Raw genomic sequence first — 20,704 nt, 5'->3', positions numbered from 1 at the left:
GTCCGCGTCCCCCCTCCCCGCTTATTGCCCCCGGGGGGGGGCGTCCTTGGCACCCCGGTTGTCCCCCTCAGGCCCCCTGAAACTCTGCGGGGTCGTCCCGCTGCCCCGACCGCTGGTGCTCGGCCCGGCCCGGGACCGACGGCGGGTTTCCCCTCCCTGGTCGTCGTCGTCCCCCCGGGGACGGGGGAGCCGGGCTGGCAGTCGGGAAGTCCTCGAAGTGCGGACCCCCTTCACGCTGAAAAGCAAAAAAAACCCCAACCAACCAACCAAAAAACCTTCTAAACCGCCAAAACCCGCTCAAACGACCAAAAAAAACTACAATGCAAAAACGTCCAAAAAGAAGAAAACACAACTCCACGCGAAAATACAAAACCACGCTAAAATGAAAAGAAAAAAACACACTAAAACATAAAAATAAACCCTTGTAAAGCACTTAACCGCGCGGCAGCCGGTGCGGAGCCGTTACCGGCAGGCAGCGGGCACGGTGGCGGGCGCGGCCCCGGAGGCGCGGTCCCGCCGGGGGCGGCGGGGGCACGGCGCGGCGTCCCCCCAACCCCGGCCCGTGCCCCCCCCCCCCCCCCCCCGCGGCCGTGCCCCCCTCCCCGTCCCCACGAACTGCGAGTAAAGCGACAGCTTTGTGCTGTCTCCAGTCAAATCTGGCGTTGGAGTTGAGGTTTCCTGAGTTTATCCTCTTGTCATAAATCATTACGGTCTCCACCTCCCCGCCGCCCCCACCCCGGCCCTTTTCTGCCTTCAAAATCCTTCCACCAAAAACCGATCCGGGAAAAACTCCAGCCCACATGAAGGGGGAGACCCCGGGACAGCGGAGGGGCGGGGGGAGGCGGCTTTTCCAGAGGGACCCGGTACTGACAGAGACGGGTGGCCGCGCTGTCGGCTCCTCCGGCGGGGACCCCCGCCTGCTCCCGGGCCGGGCCGTCCCGTCGGGGGGAGCGGGCTGCAACGCTTGGGCGCTCCCCGCGGGGCGGAGGGGGAGCGGGGAGGCGAAGGGGACCGGCCCGAGCCACCTTCCCCCGGCCCGGAGCCCCGGTGCCCGCCGGGCGCCGGGGAAGGGAAGCGGGGCGGGAGGGATGCGGCGGCCGCTCCGCGCACAAACCATCCCCGAGTTGCCGGGTTTTTTTGCCAAACAACCGCTTCCCTACCGCCTCTCCAGCCGCCTTCGGCAGAGAGGGGCTTTCCCTCCGGCCGGAAAGCGTTGCACAATTAAGCCCCTTCCCGGGGTTTACCGGGGTTTACCGTTCTAATTCTTTTCTTTCTCGATTATTTATTTTACGCACTTGTTCGACTTGACGAGTCCGTTCCCCGCTACCTGCTCCCTCTCTCGGGGTTTGGCGGGTCTCATTTCTCAGCTGGATTTTAATTACTCGTTGGCGGGCAGCGATGCTGAGGCAGGGGCGGCGGCGTGGGCTCAGCCCACCCGTGTCCCAGCCGGCAGTGCCGCCGCGCCGGCCGCTCCTCACGCCGCGCCGAGCCCAGCATCTGCTGAAAACGGATTGAGCATCCACATGTGCCCGTTCCGGCGTCTCCCGGCGCTGGAAGGTTTAGCAACCTCGCGGGGCATGTGCAAAGCACGACGCGCGCTTTTCCGATGCCAAAATCAGGGGAAGTTGTTTCCTGCAAAACGTGAGCCCGTCGCGTTCGCAAAAGAAAAGAAGTTGCGGGTGCTGACGTTTCCCAAACGCAGCGCCTGCTTTTGTTTGGATGATTTTTTTTTTTTTTTTTTTTTTTTAATGTACCCCGCAGCGGGGCGATGCCGGGAGCGAACGGGGCAGCGCGGCGGCTGAGGGCCAGCGACGGGGCGGAGGGGTGAACCTCCGTTACCGCTCTGGTTCCATTTACTGCCCTGAAACCGGGGCGACCTCACCCCGGCTGTTTTTCTCCCTTCTTGCTCGGGGGCTACTACACGTTTCTGCCGGGCACTTACTGGGTTTAATGGCAATGCGTTAATTCCGCCCTTCGTCCGAAGCGCAAATCCTCGCACACTCCACCCGCTCCCCCCTACCCGCGCAGCGCCATGTGTCCGCAGCACGCACACACCCCCCCGCCGCCCCCCAAAACGGGAAATCTCAACAAAGCAGCCCTAAAAAAGCCGGTCTGTCTGTCCGGGGGTGCGGCGAGCCTGCGCCCTCCTTGGTGAGCTCCTGGCTGGGGAGGGAGAGGAGCTGCGCGCCCCGGCGCAGCCCACCCGGTGCGGCACACGCACACACCCCCACGCATGTACATGTAGACACGCACACACGCAGAGGCTGCTCGGCGCGGCCTGAGCAAAGTTTGCCCGGGGGCAGCCCCGCACCCGCTCCCCCCCGAGCCGCCGGCCCCGGCGCCCCCCCGCCCTGGGCGCGGTGTCAGTCACGGCGGCGGCTCCTTTCATCTCCGCCGCCCCCGCCCCGCCCCGACGGCGGAGGGACGGGGGAGGGAGAGAGGGAGGGAGAGAGGGAGGGAGGGCGGCCGGGAGGGGAGGGAGGGCGGGCGCGATGCTGAAGTTGCGCCGCCGCCCCGCGCCCCACCGCCGCCCCCCGCGGGGCGCCGCGCCCGCCGGCTGCGGCAGGCGGCCCCGCGCCGGGCGCGGAGCGCGGAGGCGGCCGCGGGCGCGGAGGCGCCGCGGCGGCAACTTTTTTCCCTGCCCGCGGGCGCGGAGGGAAGCGGGGGGGCGCCTCCCTGCCCGCTCCCTCCCTCCCTCCCGGGGCTGTTTCTTCCTCGCCCCCCGCCCCCTGCGGTGCCGCCGAGCCCAGCCCAGCCGTGCCCGGAGCCGCGGGCGAAGCGGCGGACAAAGGCCCGGTGGGTGCGCGCCGCGGGCAGCGCTGTCCCCGTCCCCCGGGGCGCCCCCTCCCCCTGCCCGCCCCCCCCCCCAGCCGTTTTAATTCGGGCCCGCCCTGGTGGCGGCAACTTCACTCGGAGGCGAAACTCGGGCGGGCGCCGCTCCCCTCCGCGTCCCCTCACCCCAGGGTGAGCCCGGGCCCGGGGGGGTGGATGGGCTGGGACGGGGCTCCCAGGGGGCGGGCCCCGGCGCCGTCCCCGGGGGCGGGCGGGACACAATCGGGTGTATTTCGACTTATTCCGGCCGTGAGGCACGGCGGGGCGAGGCTCCCCGCGGGGCCGGTGCCGTGCGGGAGCGGGGGTACCTCGGCCCCGAGGGGGCGGGCGGGCGGGGGTCTCCAGCTGCCGAGAGCAACCCAGAGGACTTCACGGGATTTTTCCTTCTTCTCTCCTCCTTCTCCTCCTCTCTCCTCCTCCTCCTCCCTCCTCCTCCTCCTCCTCCTCCTCCTCCTCCTCCTCCTCCTCCTCCTCCTCCTCCCCCCGCTGCTCCTCCCGCTCCCGCTCCCCTTCCCGCGGCGGGCCGGCGGCCGCAGCAGACGCCGCGCTGCCGTGAGGATGCCGCAGCTGCCGGGGGCCGGGGGCGGTGGGGGGGACCCGGAGCTCTGCGCCACCGACGAGATGATCCCCTTCAAGGACGAGGGGGACCCCCAGAAGGAGAAGATCTTCGCCGAGATCAGCCACCCCGAGGAGGAGGGCGACCTGGCCGACATCAAGTCCTCCCTCGTCAACGAGTCCGAGATCGCCCCCGGCGCCAACGGGCACGAGGTGCGCGGCCGCGGGGGCTCCGCGGGGCAGTGCGGAGCGACCGCGGGGACGCGGGATGCGGCGGGCTTCGGACGCCGCCGCCGGGAGGGAGGGACGGAGGGAGCTTCGGCGGGGCATCGGAGAAACTCCTATTTTCTAAATTTCCCCTAAAAAAAAAAAATCATCCCACCCCAACTCCCGATTCCAGAGGAGCAGCGGGCAAAGCCGGGCGGGCTCCGCGCCCCTCCGCGCCCGGGGATGGGCGGGGGGGGTGGGGGTGGGGGTCGGGGGGGGGGGGCGGCCTCCTCCGCGCTTCGGCCCGGGACGAGAAAGTTCCCGCGAGTCCCCCGACGGCGCGGTGGTGTGAGAACTCAAGCAGCCATGAAATTTCTTCGGTAAAATCCGCGGGGTCGGAGCACTAGCCGTAAACTCCTTCAGGGATTTACATAAAACTGTTTGGGAAGAAATTCCTGACGCTAAAACAACTTCAGGGCGAGCGGGGAACCTGCTTTTTTCTTTTATTCCCTTTGTTTTTTCTTTTTCTTTCCTAAAGATCTGGTAATGAGGGCAACCCGATTTTCATTATTATTTTTGGTATCTTTTTACCAAGAGTGTTTTGACTGCCGAAGCTCCAAATATTTTCCAGAAATAAGCCCCTTTCGTTAAATGTAGGGCGCTTCTGCTAGAAACTCTGCGCAAAGCCCCATAGTTATTAACACTGTCATAAAACGATCGTTTACACAAACGTTTCTGGTACAGTTGCCTTCCAAGCGATTTAAGAGGGAAAAGAAAGATGCTTATCTCTTGACCTAACTTTTTTCTTTCTACAAGAATCTGTAGCATTGTGATCGATAAATAAGCATCCATACAATGACTTTTCTTCTTTTTCTTCTTCTTTTCTGATGGTGGATTCCTTGCGGTCAGGTTTCCAGGCAGACTCAAGCACAGGATTCCTACCATGATAAAGGCAGAGAGCACCCCGAGGAAGGTGAGAAGCAAACGGTCCTGTCTTGTGATATTGTCCTTCTTAGTCTCTCTGTGAGATTCTGCACGGTCCTCAAACTGGAGCTTGGTTTCTTTTGGGAAACATAAATTTAGTACCTTTTGGAGAAGGGGGATGCCAGGGTGCTTACAAATTGCATTTAAAAAGGACGTGAATGTGTGCAGCACGTTTATCTTGAGTGACCAAATGGTATTTCAGTTGTTTAAAAACTGATAAGTAGGCCAAATGGATCTTCGCTGAAGAAATAACTATTTTTAGGATATCAGCTTAAACACATCTATCTCTTCACTCATATAGCGCAGCCGAGTGTTGTGTGTGTTCAGAAGCTCTGTGCTTTTTTCTCCATAGCCAAAGCCTGTCGCTTAAATCTCCTCTTCCAAATCTAAGCATGAACAGACCTCTTACTTTTTTTAATATACCAGCTGGTTAATTTTGATTGAAGAGGACAGAGGAAATAACAGAGTCCATTGAATATCTCTTAGGAAGCTGGACACCCGTACAAAGAATGTGTGCTGTGAGGAATGGGAGATTATGTTTAAAATGAAACGCTTATCATCACAAACTAAACCAGATCATAAATTCCATATAAAGACAGACACAGTTCAGTCCTGGTGCTTTCCGGGGCTCTGTGGCAATCTTGCTCCAAATTGGTCATTATACAGCCTAAAAGTAATAATATTCATGCTCGTAGCGTTTTGGCAGTGAGGGAAAGGAGGTCAGCTCTGTATAGTTTTCAGCCTTGCATTCTCTTAAAATCTCACCTTTCAGTAGTGTCATTGTCAACAGTCACATAGGTGGAAGACCTGTTCACCCCCCTTTGCAGGACCTGGACCTATTTTGCTACAAATAGCCTCCCTCTCTTGGCTTCCCTCTTGACTGTAGCGCCATGTGTGTTCAACAGCCCCCCTCCCCCCCCCCCCCCCCCAAATTGTTAGGGTCTCCTTCCAAGCGAGCCCCTGCCCTCTAATTGTTCCCAGTGAGTGTGGCCAGAATGAATTGTTCGCTGCTCAGCGAGAGAAGGAAATGATTATAGCTAGTTATCACTGCCCTGTTCCTCCCTTTCCTAACAATGATGTTGGAAACCCATACTGGCAATACTTCTGAATCCACAAATCCTAGAGGGATGTATAAAATGGGGGAAAACTGCTACTCGAGAAATGTGAGGTCATTGCTGATGTTTCTGCCTTGACTTGAACAGGGACTAGCAAAATAAATTGGTTACTCCAAGGCTATTCTGTATTTTAAGGATAAACTCACTGAGAGTAGGTGCTCCTTTAAGAATTAACTTTTCTTAAAAAAATGTTATTACAAATTGCTGCGGACCGCTTTCTGTCAGAGGTCGTTTCCATGAGTAAGGAAATGTTTGCATGCAGAACATTTTTATGAATGCACAGTACCTGTTTAAGTGCTCTAACTTACAAGAAATGTATATGTGGGGAATAATGTAATCATTGTTTCCTCTTCCATAGGAAAGCATCCAGACAGTGGCTTATACAGCAAGGGACCATCATACTCTGGTTATTCTGGGTATATCATGATGCCAAATATGAATAACGACCCGTACATGCCTAATGGATCTCTGTCGCCACCCATCCCCAGAACAGTGAGTTATCTCTTCCAAAGACTGGTTTTGGCGAGCTGGGTTTCCTCCTGTTTGGTCTGCAGTGCCTGTTCATGCTGGGGTTTTTTTGGGTAGCTTCGGCTACGGTGAAGGTTGTGCTTCTGCTGTTCAGAGCCTCCGTCCAGTGGAGTTTGAAAGCTCTTGGAGGTGTTGGTTGTGATCACAGTGGAAAAGCTGAGATTAACGTCTGTGGTGTCTGACATCCTTTGAACAGGGCTGGGGGCTTTGGGGGGGGGAGCCCTGGTTTATGACTGTAGGATAATGTATGGCAGAATGATGTAAATGCCGTCTTTGTAGTGACTGGGACAGATGTGAATTTTCTGGCTTTAACTCTTCGTCTGTTGAGGAAAATTAAGGGCCGGAAGCAGAACTGCTAAAGTTGCTTGTCAGTAAGATGAAAAGATCGGATTCTTTTTTTTTTTTTTTTTGCCTTCAGATATGGCATTGCTCTTTGCTGATTGATATTTATTTCTGCCATCAGTTGCTCTGCATGAAGGCTTTATGTTTCTGGCAGTATTGCTTTGAAACATACTCTGTATCTTCAGCCCCGAATTGTGAAATGGTCGTTTAGGAATTAATGTCAACCGTGATGCAGTAGTTACAGCTTTCCTTTATGTTGTGTTAGGCACTGATTCTTTCAGGTTGGTCCTTCAGTCTCCATTGGTGTAGATGCACTTTTGTTGTACTTTTAATTTTGGATAGTCAATTCCCATTTATTTTTGTAAACCTCTTGGTATACATATAGAGTGATGGGGAGGCAATGTTAAAATGAACTGTGGAAATTATATTAGTATAACCAGAGTGGAGCGGGAAACAAATTTGCTCGTAGGCATCCCGCTGAAAAAATGCCACTGCAGTTGTGTGTGCTGTGATATGAGAAGTTAGATGCTGTTATTTCCCTGTGATAAAGCAGTTTTCTGCCTTATTTGCTCTTAGATTTTTACTTGGCGGTCTCCGTCAAACAACTGGCATTATTTTGCTCTCCAATGTTCTTGATTTTTCTCCAGGGTTATGGCTTTTGACTTCAAAAACAAAAAAGAGGGGGCCTAATGTGTTTTGGTAATTTGACAGTAGCAAAGCGTGTTAAATTAGTGGATGTTTGGATTCGGAGTGACAGGGTGATTGGGCACTGGGAAACACATGGATCTGCCCTTTTTATATGTCACCATTTGCGTTTGAAAGATGCAAAAACTCATGCAATATATTTCTTTCTATAGCTCTGAGTTTTTTGTGTATAAATTACAGTTCAGAGACCTACAGCCATTTAGGGTGAAGCACATTGACCATGGTCTGTTGATATTTGTTGTTGTAAAGGCAGCTTTACAGAAAACTTCAATTCGGATGTATCGTGGGGAAAAGGATGCAGCTTCTCAAGAAGGCACCAAGACTCAAACCTGCCTCTTTGAGGACTGGGAAACTTCAGACCATTTTTTTACCCACTCTTTCCCACGTTACCTTCCTGAGAATGTCCCTGGTGTTGGTGCAAGGCTTCGAATAACAAAATCCAGTTAAATTATTCACTGAAGATTTTCTCTGCGTATGCATGCCGTGTGGCTGCCGCTTTTTACCGATCTGGTATTGATGCCCCCAGAATATTGGCTTCTCTCAGAGGTTGTTTGCCTGCTCAGGTACTTGAGGAACCGTCCTACAAGGGTACGTTGGAGGGGAGGAGGGGGGGAAACGAGTCTGCTTTCTAAAGGTGCCTGCCGAACATCTGAGGGGCTAATTTAGTTCAGTGTTGCTCTTGCATGTTAGAGCAGCACCACTGTTTTGGTAAAATAGTGCCGTTGCAGGGCTGCAATGTTGACAGAAGCCTGGAGTTCTTTCAGTTTAACCACAAGGCTACACGCTTGAGTTATTAAATAATTTTTTTGTTTAATTGAACTATAATCTTTGCTAGTCTCCTAGCTGACAGCTGGGTTTTAATGCACGCGAGATCAAAACGCCGCATCCAGGAGGCGACACGCTTGCTCGCTTCATGGCGAACCACAGCTCCAGCGCCGCAGGATGCTGCCTGTCCACCTTTGCGGGGTCCCAACCGCTGCCCCGCAGGTTTGCTCTTGCTCCCCTTTTTGGGGGGACGTGCCAGGGCTGGGTGGCAAGAAGCGGTGGAGATCAGCAAGGTCTGGAGGTGGAGGTCTTTCCTGGGGTGTCAGTCCCCGGCCATTTGTGCATAGAGCAGCCCTGGGGTGTGTACCTGCGCCCTTCTATTTGCATGACAAAGCCGCTTCTTGTTGATGCATCTGTTGCCTGGAGGTGTTAGGCAGGATTAAAAAGCCGCCCTGGGGTGCTGAATCTTTTCTCTGCTTTGGAAGGACCGGGCTGCCTGCAAACTGCCCAGAGGATGCACCCCCGGGGAAACACGGCCAGACCCAGGACAGGGACCATCTCTGACGCAGGCGGCCTCGGCTCCCTATGCCAGGGCAGAGAGAGCAAAGCTTTCTTGGAATGGGAAAAAAGTTACTTTTGCCAGCATATATAGGAAAATAATGCCTTTTTTTAAAAAAAAAGGCAAACACTTTACATTCTTGCTTTGTAAAATTAAAGTACAAATCTATAGTCAGACACAACATGTCTAATAAGCCTTAAAAGAAGGAAACTGAAGTGTAATTTCAGTGCAGCTTTTGGGAGGGAGAGGGTGTGTGAGGAGGATTTAAAGTCTTCCAAAATCTGCTATTGTTAGAGTGGTCTCATCTTCCCCATTCTCCTCCTCTTTTTTTTTTTTTAAATCTAATTTAAAAAATTTTTTTTCTTTTACTGGCAACTGATTTGCCTTTTACAAGTTGTATTTGTAGGAACAGGAGAGTGTTAATTCAAGTTCAGGTACAAGCCAAGTGCCGCAGTACCTATTCTTATCAGATAGCTGTGTAAGTGAAAAAGCAAAGCAGTTGGTTTGGGTGGCTGCAGGAGAAGTGGCACGTGATGGTACTAAAACCGCAGTAACACCTGGTGAATGTGCATCCTGTGTGCTCGAGATATCTTTTGGTTTCTCAGCATCGTGAGGGTACTGAAGATGGGAGATGGAGACAGCTGTTTGTTTTCTAACATGTGTGGGTTTTTTTTTTCATTAACAAGACTAGTTTTGAGGTAGCAAACCTTTCTCATCTGTGTGATGGGAACGTGGGGGCAAAGGAGGTGACTGAAGAAGAATAATTTCTCTGTGTCTTAAATTCATCCAAAAAATAATTTTGTCTTTGGTCATCTCTCTTTCCCAATGAATTAAACTTCCTGTGGGAAGGTAGAGGATTTCTGCAACCTCTCTGTTGTCTGTTCTTATCTGTTCTTCAGGTCTGGGTTTATTTCTTGGTGGCTAAACTGTCTCTTTGTAGCAGCTGGAGGTGTTAAATAGGTTGGAGGATACAACCTTACAGCCACTTGCAAAACACAACATATCCATTTGAAAATGATGAATTCTGCTAAGAGGGTTTGAACTCAAGGAACAACATTTAAACGCAGGACACCCCTACCCTGCCCAAGTTTTGGATATTTCATGTGTGCTTCTTCATGGCAAGGAGTATGGAGATAGCTCCTGTCTTGAAGAGCTAACGTCCCAGGAGAAATTGTGCAGATAATATGGACAGGAGGAAGGATGAGGGTAGAAATAGCAAGAATGACTGGCTACAGATCTTCACTGAGAGTGTTTTGTTTCCCTAGTTGCATCTTGCTGTCCCTCTGAAAGCAGGCTGGTTCACTTGCATGTGGGGAATTTTTGGGACCCCAAGGGGAATGTACAGGAGCTGCATAAGGACACAAACCTGATTTTTCATAATACTGTCTTTTCCTGAGAGTTTGCTTCTGCTGACTGTGACATTGTAGGCACTTGCTGGGAGCCATGGTCGGCTGAAAGCTCCCTGGCCCAATATGAAATGGGCTTTGTAGCACAGATGTTGGGGCTCAGCTCCTGCTCCCGTATCACCCGTCAGAAAGCTTTGCACTAATTCCCAAGTTGGCACTGGAGCAGGATGCTCCAAGAGCCGTAGGCAGCTGTGGTCCTGTCAGATGTCTCTTTCTTTCCCCTGCAACCCCAGACCCGTGCCTGAGGAAATGGGTTGCACGGGTAGCCAAGGGGCTCAACAAGCCGCAGCTCTTCACCCAGCGCTGAGCCTCTGCTGCTTCACCCTGCGCAGAGCATGTCGTTTCAATGAAGTCAAATAATGCTGATTAGCTCCTTAAATAACTTCGAAATCAGGTGCAGAGGAGCACAAAGCTTCCTGACTCTATGGAAGCAGAACTTGCTGGGGTTTATTCAGGTTTGCGCGGGGAGGAATTTTAGCACTATTTGCTGAGAGGCTTGGCGAGTCGCGCCAAAAGCCAGTACCGGGGGAGAAGAGGAATCTGCTCAGCGCTAATAGAGGGACCTCACTGCTGCAAACGTGTCTGTCAGCTGCTCTGACTCAAGCGTCACAGCTGATCAGTCTAAGATACGAGCCAGGTCTCTGTGAAACACAAATCCGAGCCATGAATGGTCGTGGGCTGAGTTTCGGTGGTGCTTTCTTTCTTCGCCTTAGTGAAATGAATTCTCCATTTGGGAAAGGGGGCAGAAGAAGTTACTGTGGTGCCTCTAGGTTGGCCTTTGAAGCCTGATCTGGTTGCTCATGATAAGATGGCACGATCCAGGCAGAATCTTATGTACATATGTCCATCATTAGTGTGGTCCTTGGGCAAAGAAAACAGCCTTTCTGCTTTTGCTGCCTTCTTCTTGTCAGGGTGATGCAATTAGCAAATCTATCTAATTGGGAATGGGCAAGGGGGAAAGAAAATGTTCTCCTGATGTCTCAGTCCAGAGGCAGCAATTGCATGTGTGTGGCTTCAGTGGAGGCGTAATCAAAAACCCCACCCATTACAAATCATCAAAGTTGGAGCTTTTGTATATCAGTATGTGTATATGCTTATGTACTAAATCTCCTTTTTTCTATATATCTAGGAGCTAATTCAATATGAACTGTAAATGGTGGAGTTGCTGCTTATATTTTAAGGTGGTTTAAAAGCAAAATATACTCCTGTTGTTTTGGTGCTGTGCCACCTCTTCTCCAACTTAATCCAGCCCTGAAAAAATGTTAATAATAATGGCTTGTTACGGGCTGCAAGTGCCAGGGAGGATATGGCTCAAGAAGAAAGCTTAAAGCTCCGCAGGTTCAGGCATCAAAAGAGGAAAAGACTTTCCAGATACTTGCAGCACTGCATGGCTGCAGGCATTGAAAAGCCTGGGTACCACAGGCCTGGCTCCTCCCGAGTACTTAACTTCTGTTTATAGTTAGGGAAAACTCCTCCTGATACTGGAAGGAAATAACCCACACAAAAGTGTTTTACTGCTGCTGTAATATTTCTGAAGCCCCATTAGAGGCATGTGCTTTTTTTTTTTTTCCCTAGTGGTAAAACACTGTGTCTCAGAAGAAGACAGACGTGCAAGAGTGCTTTAACACAGACACTGAACATTTTGCAGCCTGAGATCTGTGCATCATGCAGCCCGCTGTGATCTCCTGTGTTGCTCTTGCATGGACGGACACCGATCCAGTGTGTGGCTGGTCTGAGGGGAACGTTGCCATGAGCCGGCTGGTCTGTGGGTCCTCGACCTAGTAGAGGCAGGTTGTCCTCAGTGAGTGTCCTCCCCACTGCTGCAGGGGAGCCGGTGCTGTGGTGCTCCAGTCGTGCATAAATGACTCCCATTTACCCCCAAACCGCCCCCATCCTGGCTAGCAGGCGTTTATCTCTAAGCTGGTTTTGGTCATAAGGCATGTTTGGCGTGAAGACTTGTTCTCATCTGGCTGTTGGGTTTGGTCCCTTCTTGCAGGACGCTGGGGGGAAGGCGGCACAGCTGCTCGGCATGCTGCTCCTGCCTGGGCAGTTGGGGATTAGTGTCTCTGTCACTCTGGCCCTTCGTAAGCATTAGATTCACTTAAGAAAATTGCATTCAGAATAACTTAGTCTAGCAACCCAATGGCTTCTATTTTGAGACTTGGATCTTGTGGATATGTTTATTTAGTTTGGGTTTCCCACTTCAAAGGAATCTGTCCTCTCAGCAAGAAAGTGATTGAGCACTTAAATAAAAATGTATTCATTGAATCTTTGGGATTGAGCTAAAAGTGCAGTAGGGAGTTAACGTGCGTGCCAACTGTGCTAATCAGACAGGGATTGCCTGTTCTCCTAAAGGGGAAGAAAAGTGGTCCAAACTGCCTGAGGAGAAGTGGCATGCCTTCCCCTGGCTTCTGGTGGTGGTGTTGCTTGCTGGCGCTTCAGGTTGAGATGAAGGACCTAGAATATCTTTGCCTGTGATCTTCTAAGATACCAAAACCCTCGTGTAGAAGAGCATTTTCACGGAGCTGAAAGGACAACTCGACGTTTCTTTATTTTCTTAGAATGGCTGTGGGTATAGGTGAAATTGAGGCATAAAATCAATAGGATGAGCTTAGTCAGCAAAAATTACAAGTGTAAAGTTACAAGGCTTTGACTGAATACTTATTAAATGGGTAGCTTAACTTAAAAGTAAGCATACTGTTGTCACCAGCTGTTACACGTAAACCAGAAAATCACTTCGGTTAGGAGTTATTAGGCAAATCAGAGAGCAGTTAATTCCCAAAGGCATCTGTCTATCCGAGCACTTTCAGTACTCTAGCCCTGTACTTCGAACAGTGCTGCACAAGTCAGCGGGCAGGTCTGCTTCACCCAGGCTGGTGCATGTGGGAGAAGTCCCTTGGGAGCCTGTGATTTCATGCACACGTTTGCCACAAAGTACCTTCTGAAAATGCTGATACTTCGAACAAAGCTGATGACAGCTCAGCTTCCCCCTTGGCTGACTTGAACAGAGCTCTGGACGGGGATGCAGGGGTTATCCAAAGAAAACCAGTCTGGAAATGGTCTGATTTGTCATGTATGTCCAGAAAAACAGGAAAAGAGAAGATGGGGCTTTTGTTGGGCAGTTTTGTTGGCTCAGAGGTGGAAAGTGGTGAGCTTTAAAAAGCTATTCCTGTAGGACCTGTATTTCTGGGTTGGCATCCTAATGACACCAGCTGCTCAGAGCCAATGCTCTGTCTCAGGAACTGGTCACTTAGCTATGCTATAAGGCTCTATTTCTTCAATTTTCTGCCTCCTTCTGTATTTCAAAGCTGCCTCAGAGATTTATCTTTGTGACCGTCTGTTGTCTCTCCACAGTTTTGGCATATCTTCTTGCCTTGATCTTTCTTCATTCCCCCCAAATTCTGCGTTGGCAAGCTTTGTCTAGCATAAAAAAAGTACAATACGGAGGTGACGATTAAAGGTGTCAACGCTTGTCAAATGCAGACTGCGCTTGGGGAGAAGGCCTTTTCCCTGGCAATGTGCTAAAATGCAGATAAACCGTGTCCAGTGGTGCAAATGTGTTTACTTTGTTAAAATGCCACAATCCAGTGATTTGTTTAGGGTCTGTAGTTTCTAAAATTTGGCTGCTGCTGTATCAGGTTTAAGGAAGCTGCAGTTACAAGTGGCAGTTGTATTTTTGGTTGCGCTCTATCCTCCCACCCCCAGTCCTGTACTTACTGACTTCACTGCAGTTTTGTGAACTCCTGTGCACACCCACAGTGAGCAAGGTTCCCTCCACTGACCCACATTGCACCCCACGTAGCCATGCCACAAAATGGTGCCGCAGTGCATGTTCCCGCCATGCAGCTCCCCAAATTCATTCAAAGTGGCTTTCTTCTCACATCCGTGCCTTCTCCTCACTTTAGGGTTTGTGGCATCTAGTTTCATCACGTGGCAACTCCTTGCCGTCCGGTCAGCAGCGTTTCTGTTTCTTAAACTGAAGAAACACTTGTTACAGAAAAGTTGAAGTGAAGCAGAAGAATACCCAGGCTTGACACAGTGCAGGGCCCCCTCCGTATTGGGGGAGACTCTGATTTTTCCCCTCCACATCTGTACGTGAATTAGTCCCTGTGAAGAGTAAAAATTGTCCCTAGGTTCACATACAGGTTCTCCTCTCTCAAACATGAACTCAGGCACAGGTTCAGCCTCTTGAGGAGCTTTTGGGAGCAGAGCGGGAGTGAGCAGAGAGCAAGGTTCAGGCTTAGGAGCCCAGGGCGGAGGGGCAGGCAGCAGCCTGCCTGGGTCCCCTCCAGGCTGCTGGGCACAGACATGGACAGGAAAGGTGAGCTCACCGAGCTGGCGCTGGGAGAGCTTTGGAGGCATATGGAGGGAATAAGCCGTGTATGGAACATCCTAAAATACCTTTTGAAAAACAAGTAATTAAAATAATTTACCCTGAAGAATGCCCCTAAAGCTTTTTGTTTCGCAGCCCTCCAACACTAGCATGCTGGGTTGTATTTGTGTCTGCTCTTTACTGCCCGATTTCCTCCTGCACACAACTGACATTCAGCTTAAAAAAATAGCTTGAACTGAGCATGTTGGATTTGGAAAATTTGTTACTCAAAACCTTCTCTCTCACACATCATTTCATGTCTTAAATAGCCTTGGTATAGGGAGAAAAGGAAGCTGTGCTGGATTTAAAGGAAAAAAGAAATAAAACTTTAAAAAGCTTAGCTCTTAAGTGTGGATTTTTCTGGTTTTGTTAAGGCTTCTTCTCCTCTCTCAGTTATTTTGAGGATATCTCTAAGATAATAGTGCAGAGATCCTGTTTTAGATGTAAATCTTCAGAAGGAAAACTCGGAATAGGAGAACTGCAAAAAAATGCTAATTTATTAGGCAGCTCCCCAGACAGTTTGACAGCACTATTGCAAACATTTCTTTTTTTAAACTGGCAACTACTAAGCTTCTTATCAGAGTGACCTGTAAAAGATGACTTCATACTTTGTAATAAGGAAATATTAAGAGACTCTAGGAGAGCTGGTCAAAATGCTATTTTGCTTGCAATTTTTTAATTCAAGGGCCTTCCCAAAACAACTTGTGTAGAAAGCTTTCCCTCATTCTTTGAAACTTTAAATCCTTCCCTTTCTTTCTTTTTCTTTCCAGGGATATGTGTGTAAATGAGAATGTTACAGGCTAATGGGGCAGAACAATAATACTCAGTCAGGAAATGTGGTTTCATCAAAGCTGGTTCAGAAACCCCTGTGTTTGGGGTGCAGGCAGACTTTTTAGGAGAAGGAGATTTCAGAGGGGGTTTTGTGGAGCTTGTCTTCCAGCTCTAGCTTCAGGATTGCAAGTAAATACATTCACTGAGTTAAATAGTTGTTCTCACTGCACAAAAAAATGCCCTCTTCCATTAAATGCATCTTTCTGGCAAACGTCTACTGCACAAAGCATTTTTTCAGGTTCGGTCAGCAGAACAGCCTGCGGGTGGGTCTTGCATTTCTCTTCTGGAGGCGACATTTCACAGCCCAGGAGCCCATAGCTCACAAGTCAGCCAAGGGCTGACACTGGCCTTTCATGCATTACAGCATCCCCTCTCCTCTGCTGGGCTCGGTGGGTTCTCCCACGAGGGGATGGCTGGTTGAGACGGTGACTGAGATTTGAGCCTAGGGGGTTAAGCCAGGACTGGGAGAGCTGCCTGTAGTAACACAAGTGCTGCTGGTAGGTTATAGCTGTTTTGGGGGTGGAGCAAAAGTTTGTGCCTGTGCAAGTAAGCATGAAATAGGTAAATTCTGTGTATAATTACCCAATGTAGAGTCTGGCATGAGGACGTGACCTGTGGAAATCACAACGCATCGGTGGTTGCCAGCAGATTCCTGGGAGGTATCCCGGGTGCCCACACTGGCATGGGGCGGGGGGTCATGTCCTCTGCCTCTCTCCACCCTGCTCCCAAAAGCAGAGACACAGTCTGGGAGGAGGCTTCTGCAAATGAGGACCCGAAAAAGCAACATTTGTTCAGAGACTTAGAGAAGGGTGATGGCAGAGGTGGGAACAAAAGGCATGTTTCCTGAGTTTGCTTCAAGAACCCTCCTGAAAGACAACTTGCTTATAAAGATATGTTTCTTGGGTTGTGTTTTTGGTGGTTTTTTTTTTCATGAAAACAAACCAGAACTCTGACAAAGTAAAAAGTGGGATGTGCATGGTGGGAGGGAATAAGAGGATTAAAACCAGTACAGATAAGAAGAAAGTTGATGTCAGTGCTGGCTGTGGCTGTGTTTCATACCGAGCCTTTCAATTAAGGACCAAACAATCCTACTGAAGTTTTGAAGTAAAAGCAAGGGGGTGCTTAAAAAACTAGCTTTAAAACTTTTTGTCAAAAAGCAAACTTTGTTTTTTCTCATCTTCCCTCCTTGCCATTGCATCAGCACCCGTCTTTTTACACGCTGTTTTCTGTTTGCTCTCCGCCTGCGGGGGAAGCAAGCTGCTTGCCCTCAGCATCGTTATTTGCACCCCCCACTTTTGTCTCCATTCCCCTCTCAGAAATTCAGTGCAAACACAGTTAGATAACCGGCACGGTGTGCTCCCTCTCCCAGGAAGCTAACACTGATTCGTGGCTCTTACACATGATGTGCTGGGGATGGCTGACCAGGGCTTCTCAGCCAGCTCCCCTGGGCACCAGCATGGTGGAGCTTTTGTCATTTACTGGGGGCTAGGAGGACCTTGATCAGCTGCTTCTCAAAGCAGCTTTTTTGGAGGCATCTTGGCAGCAATGGCATCTGTCTTCCACTTCCAGCCACAGTGGGCACCCACCATGGTCTCAGTGATATCTATGCCCTGCGGCTCAGCAGTGGTTTGCAAGGAGGTGCTGGCTGGTTTGAAGCTGGAAGCTTTAAGCATCTTCCTGGTGATCCTGAAATACCTGCTACTTTAATGTACACCCCGGCTGTGCTTGCTGGAGCACAACTCTCAGCTTCCTATCTGTGTTTCTTGAGCGGCATGCCATGGTGGCATCGCCTCCCCAGGGTTACCCAGGTCATCGGTGATGTCTTCTTTTTTCTTCACAGCTCTGTAGCTGCAGCCTATGCACGGTGGCCACAGCTGGCAACTGCACATCCCCCAGCACTACAGCCAAACCTAAAACTCAGTTTGTTGCAGTCACGCAGGTCATCACTTTGCAGGGATCAGGATTTAAGGAACTGGTGAGGTTTGTTGTCAGGTCCCCCGGCTCTAACTAATGTGGTCACCAAAAAATCCTGCACGAGAAGTTCTGTCTCTGCTTGGGCATGGAGAGCTGCCTGTGCAGGTTATGCGGTGGGCTGCACGGGATGAAAACCTGGCTGACAGCCTTCGCGTGCCTCTTTTGGGCTAAATGGTGTCTCTTAAATTTCAGTGAATAGCTGCAAAAAAGCAGCAAGCTTTCAAGCAAAAGTATCAAGTAGCAAGTAAATCCTCTGCAAATGAACACAAAAGTCCCTGACAGGGAAAATAAGCAGTAATTACAGTAAAACATACTTTTTCATCACAGTAATGGCTCGACGCTGAAAGGCAGGGTTGCAGCATCATATAAAAGTGACTTCTCTGCTGCTGTTTCTTCATAGTGGCAAGTGTTTTGGAGACCTTTGCAATGCTACACATGTTGCTTGCTCAGTTTCTGGAGGCTGGCATTCATTTCCAGATACTTGAGACTCCTTGTGGGATAGGCAGAAGTTGAATTAGCTGCCCTGCCAACATGGCATCAGATACCTCTATTTACAGTGACTGCTCCAGCAATCTGTATCTTGCCGCTCTTTCCTCAGTGTTGCTTTATGAGCATCTCTCTGGTTATCAGAGTAGACACCAGAGCCACAAAGAATTAGTCCTGATTTAAGAAAGCAAGCTGTGCAGAGGAAGCAGTAAATTTGCTGGGGATGGCAGGAGAAGGGGAGGTGGGAAACGCCAAAACCTTGGATTAACACAGAAAAATCCTCTGTCTTAATACTACTAAAACACTATAAGGTTTTACCTCTTGGCTAAAGAGCTTGCTACGTTTGGCTCTAGTTTCAGCCTCGGTAAGGTTAGTGTGTGTTAAGGAACAGTCAAAGTAAAAATGAGACAGTTTCCCAGCCTTGAAATGACAGGGACATAAGCTCTGTGTCCACAGGGAGTGAAGGCAGATCCCTTTGCTGTTGTCTTTGAGTTGGGGTTTTAATGACTACAGGGAAGAAAGCAGTGTTAGAGCAGGAGAAGAAAAATGATACAGCTAAGAGGAAATTATTTTTATTGCTAATACATGGGTGTTCATAATGTTTAATTCTTTACAGCTTATAATGTTTAATTCTTTACAGCTTATGCTTTATTTGCACATTCTTCCTTCCTCACCACTCTGCATGCTGTGGTGGCAGCCACCATATTTCAAAATTACTGCTCTTAAAAGCTCCTATTTGGTGGTTTTAGCATGAATAAAAATATGTGTCGAAGTAGCAGTGGTGCTCGGACTGGTCAGCATACAGACACAGAGCAGTTCAGCTGCTGCGTCCTCCCGGGCTCTCGCTTTTTACATCCTCCTTATCCCCCCTCCTTTCCACTGATAAGTTTTAAAAGTTCCCTGGAAATATTTTTTCAGGGCAGTATAGGCATATGTTTAATCCAAGTTCAGGACAGTCTTTCTCAAGAGAGATTTACTTTTGTTTTCACTAGCAAAGCCAGATGAGGAGAGAGGAGGAGCGTGGGAGCATTTGATGCCCCTAAAAACAATATTGTAGCAAAAGTAGTTTTAAGGCAGCCTAAGAGTTGCCGGTATGACGGGAAGAGAGGGAGTCTTAGAGGGAAGCTTTGCCATATTTTACACTTTTAGATCATTATTTATCTTTTTAGATAACTTACAGGATTTAGTGTTCGTTTGCCATGTGCCGTATGTCTGGTTTAGGGTAAGAGAACCGCTGTCACTTTTCTACCAGGAGCTACAGAGGGGAGGTGCCAGCCTGGGCATCTGCATTATTTTGCCTTGCATCAGGTGCTAAAAGTCACTAAATGTACCATGAGTCACAATATTTTTTCCCAATTTGACTCGCTTGCCCAATCGTATTTTTACTTCAGCCTTTAGGCTTGAAAAAGCATGTGCATAATCAGTTCATTTTGTGTGGTCTAGGCTATAAAAATGCCCCCTCTGTTCTTTCCATATGAAAAACGTGTTTTTAATTTTGGGGAACTTATATAATTTTCTGTGCTTTCTTTTGTATCTCAGATTAAAAACAAATGCTCCCTTCCCCTAACTTTGCATGTTCCAATTACGGAGTTGTGAAAATAAGTCATCCTTCAGCTTTTGTTACTTTAAAACAGCTATCGGTGATGTCAGAGTCAATACTAAAAGCATTAAGAATGCTGGCAGAATGTAATGCAGCTGCAATCCAACATGATGTTGGAAATGGGGTTGAGAGCATAAAGGCTTTCCATATTCCCAGGGCGCACAACTGCTCGCGGCCTTGGCTTTGATCTCTTCAAAGGCTGCTGCCTCCTCCTAGATGGAGAGACTTGGCTGCCACTCGCTCGCATTGAAAAAAGGCAGAGGTCTCTATTCAGGCAGAAATCAATCACTGTGCAGAAACAATTATGTGTAATTCAACCATCATGAAAACAGGGCGAGATTATGGGTTTGTTACCTGAGTGACTGCGTGGAGATGGGGAGCAGCGGACGCGGGAGTCCTGCTGACATGCCACATCTTGATGACAATTATAGACACATGAATGATGTGGCGGGCGGGGGCGGCGAGATGACAAATGCTGGTCACGCTGTCCAGCAGAGCAGAAAATGAGGTTACAATTGGGAGATAATGTTTGCATATGTAACCATATTTCAGCAAGCTGGGCAACTTCAGGGAATAGCGGAGACGGGTGATCGTAAACAAAGTCGGTGTGTGCCATGGCTATCAGCTTTCTATGATACCGAAATGCATATGTGCAGTGAGAAACCTGGGTGCCGTGTCCTGAAGAGCTGCTTGTTTAAAACAGCCTAGCGGCATTTTTTGGAGCAGGAGGGAAGAATTGCCTGGGAAAAGGAGAAATCTCCTGAGTTCGGCCCTCAGAAGGCAGAGGAAGCAAACAAAATTCTTCTCCATCCCTCCGTGTCTCAGGACGGGGTGGTATTAACATGGCAATGAGAGATCGCTCTTTACAAACGGCATTGTCGAGCAAGTCTCGCATCTCCTGCCTTCCCCTCCCAGCGGGGATTTAGGCTAGCCTCGTGGTAGCGCATCTCTGAGCGAGAGCGTTTTTAGATTTGCATGGTAACATTTTGGCTGCAGTAGGCTGTTGGTAGTGTGATGTGATGCTCAAAATATCTTCTGATGTATAATGGCCTCCTTTAATTAGGAACTTTTTTTTCCTTCCCCTGAGTGGTGAGCAATAGCTGACTGTCTTTAAAAAGAGAACTGGCATGTGTAGTATCTGCCATGAGAATATTTATTTAAAGTATTATTGCCTATAAAGTCTTAAAATAGTTTTCCTCCCAAAAAGGCAAAATAAAACACAGATGACTGATTATAAAGTGGTATCCCCGCTCAGTTTGGTACACAGGATGAGCTTTACCTTTTATACTGCTCAGGCTTAGACATCAGAGGCGCAAGAAGCTGCTTTGAGTTACAGATCTTCAAACAATAAGTCAAAACAAAAAATCAATCCCTCCAGTCCCTGGGTGCAGTTAGCTAAAGATAAAAGAGAAAAATAAAGTTATGCTAAAGCAGATAGAGGAA

General features: G+C 49.5%; 1 protein-coding gene across 4 annotated transcripts in view; it reads left to right on the top strand.

The window, feature by feature from the left end:
* Positions 1–2,769: 2,769 nt before the first annotated feature.
* Positions 2,770–20,704, top strand: part of LEF1 (lymphoid enhancer binding factor 1) — a 69,530-nt gene continuing 51,595 nt past the window's right edge. For all 4 annotated transcript variants that reach the window (XM_074821439.1, XM_074821440.1, XM_074821436.1 and 1 more), the window contains exons 1-4: positions 2,770–2,796; positions 3,372–3,600; positions 4,504–4,567; positions 6,052–6,185. In XM_074821439.1, coding sequence (XP_074677540.1) covers positions 3,391–3,600; positions 4,504–4,567; positions 6,052–6,185 — 408 coding nt within the window. In that variant the 5' untranslated portion in view covers positions 2,770–2,796; positions 3,372–3,390. The remainder of the gene's footprint in view (positions 2,797–3,371; positions 3,601–4,503; positions 4,568–6,051; positions 6,186–20,704) is intronic.

Source organism: Strix aluco, chromosome 4, assembly GCF_031877795.1.
Source record: "Strix aluco isolate bStrAlu1 chromosome 4, bStrAlu1.hap1, whole genome shotgun sequence".
Classification (NCBI taxonomy): Eukaryota; Metazoa; Chordata; class Aves; order Strigiformes; family Strigidae; genus Strix; species Strix aluco.
This window is presented reverse-complemented; position numbering and strand designations above follow the sequence as displayed.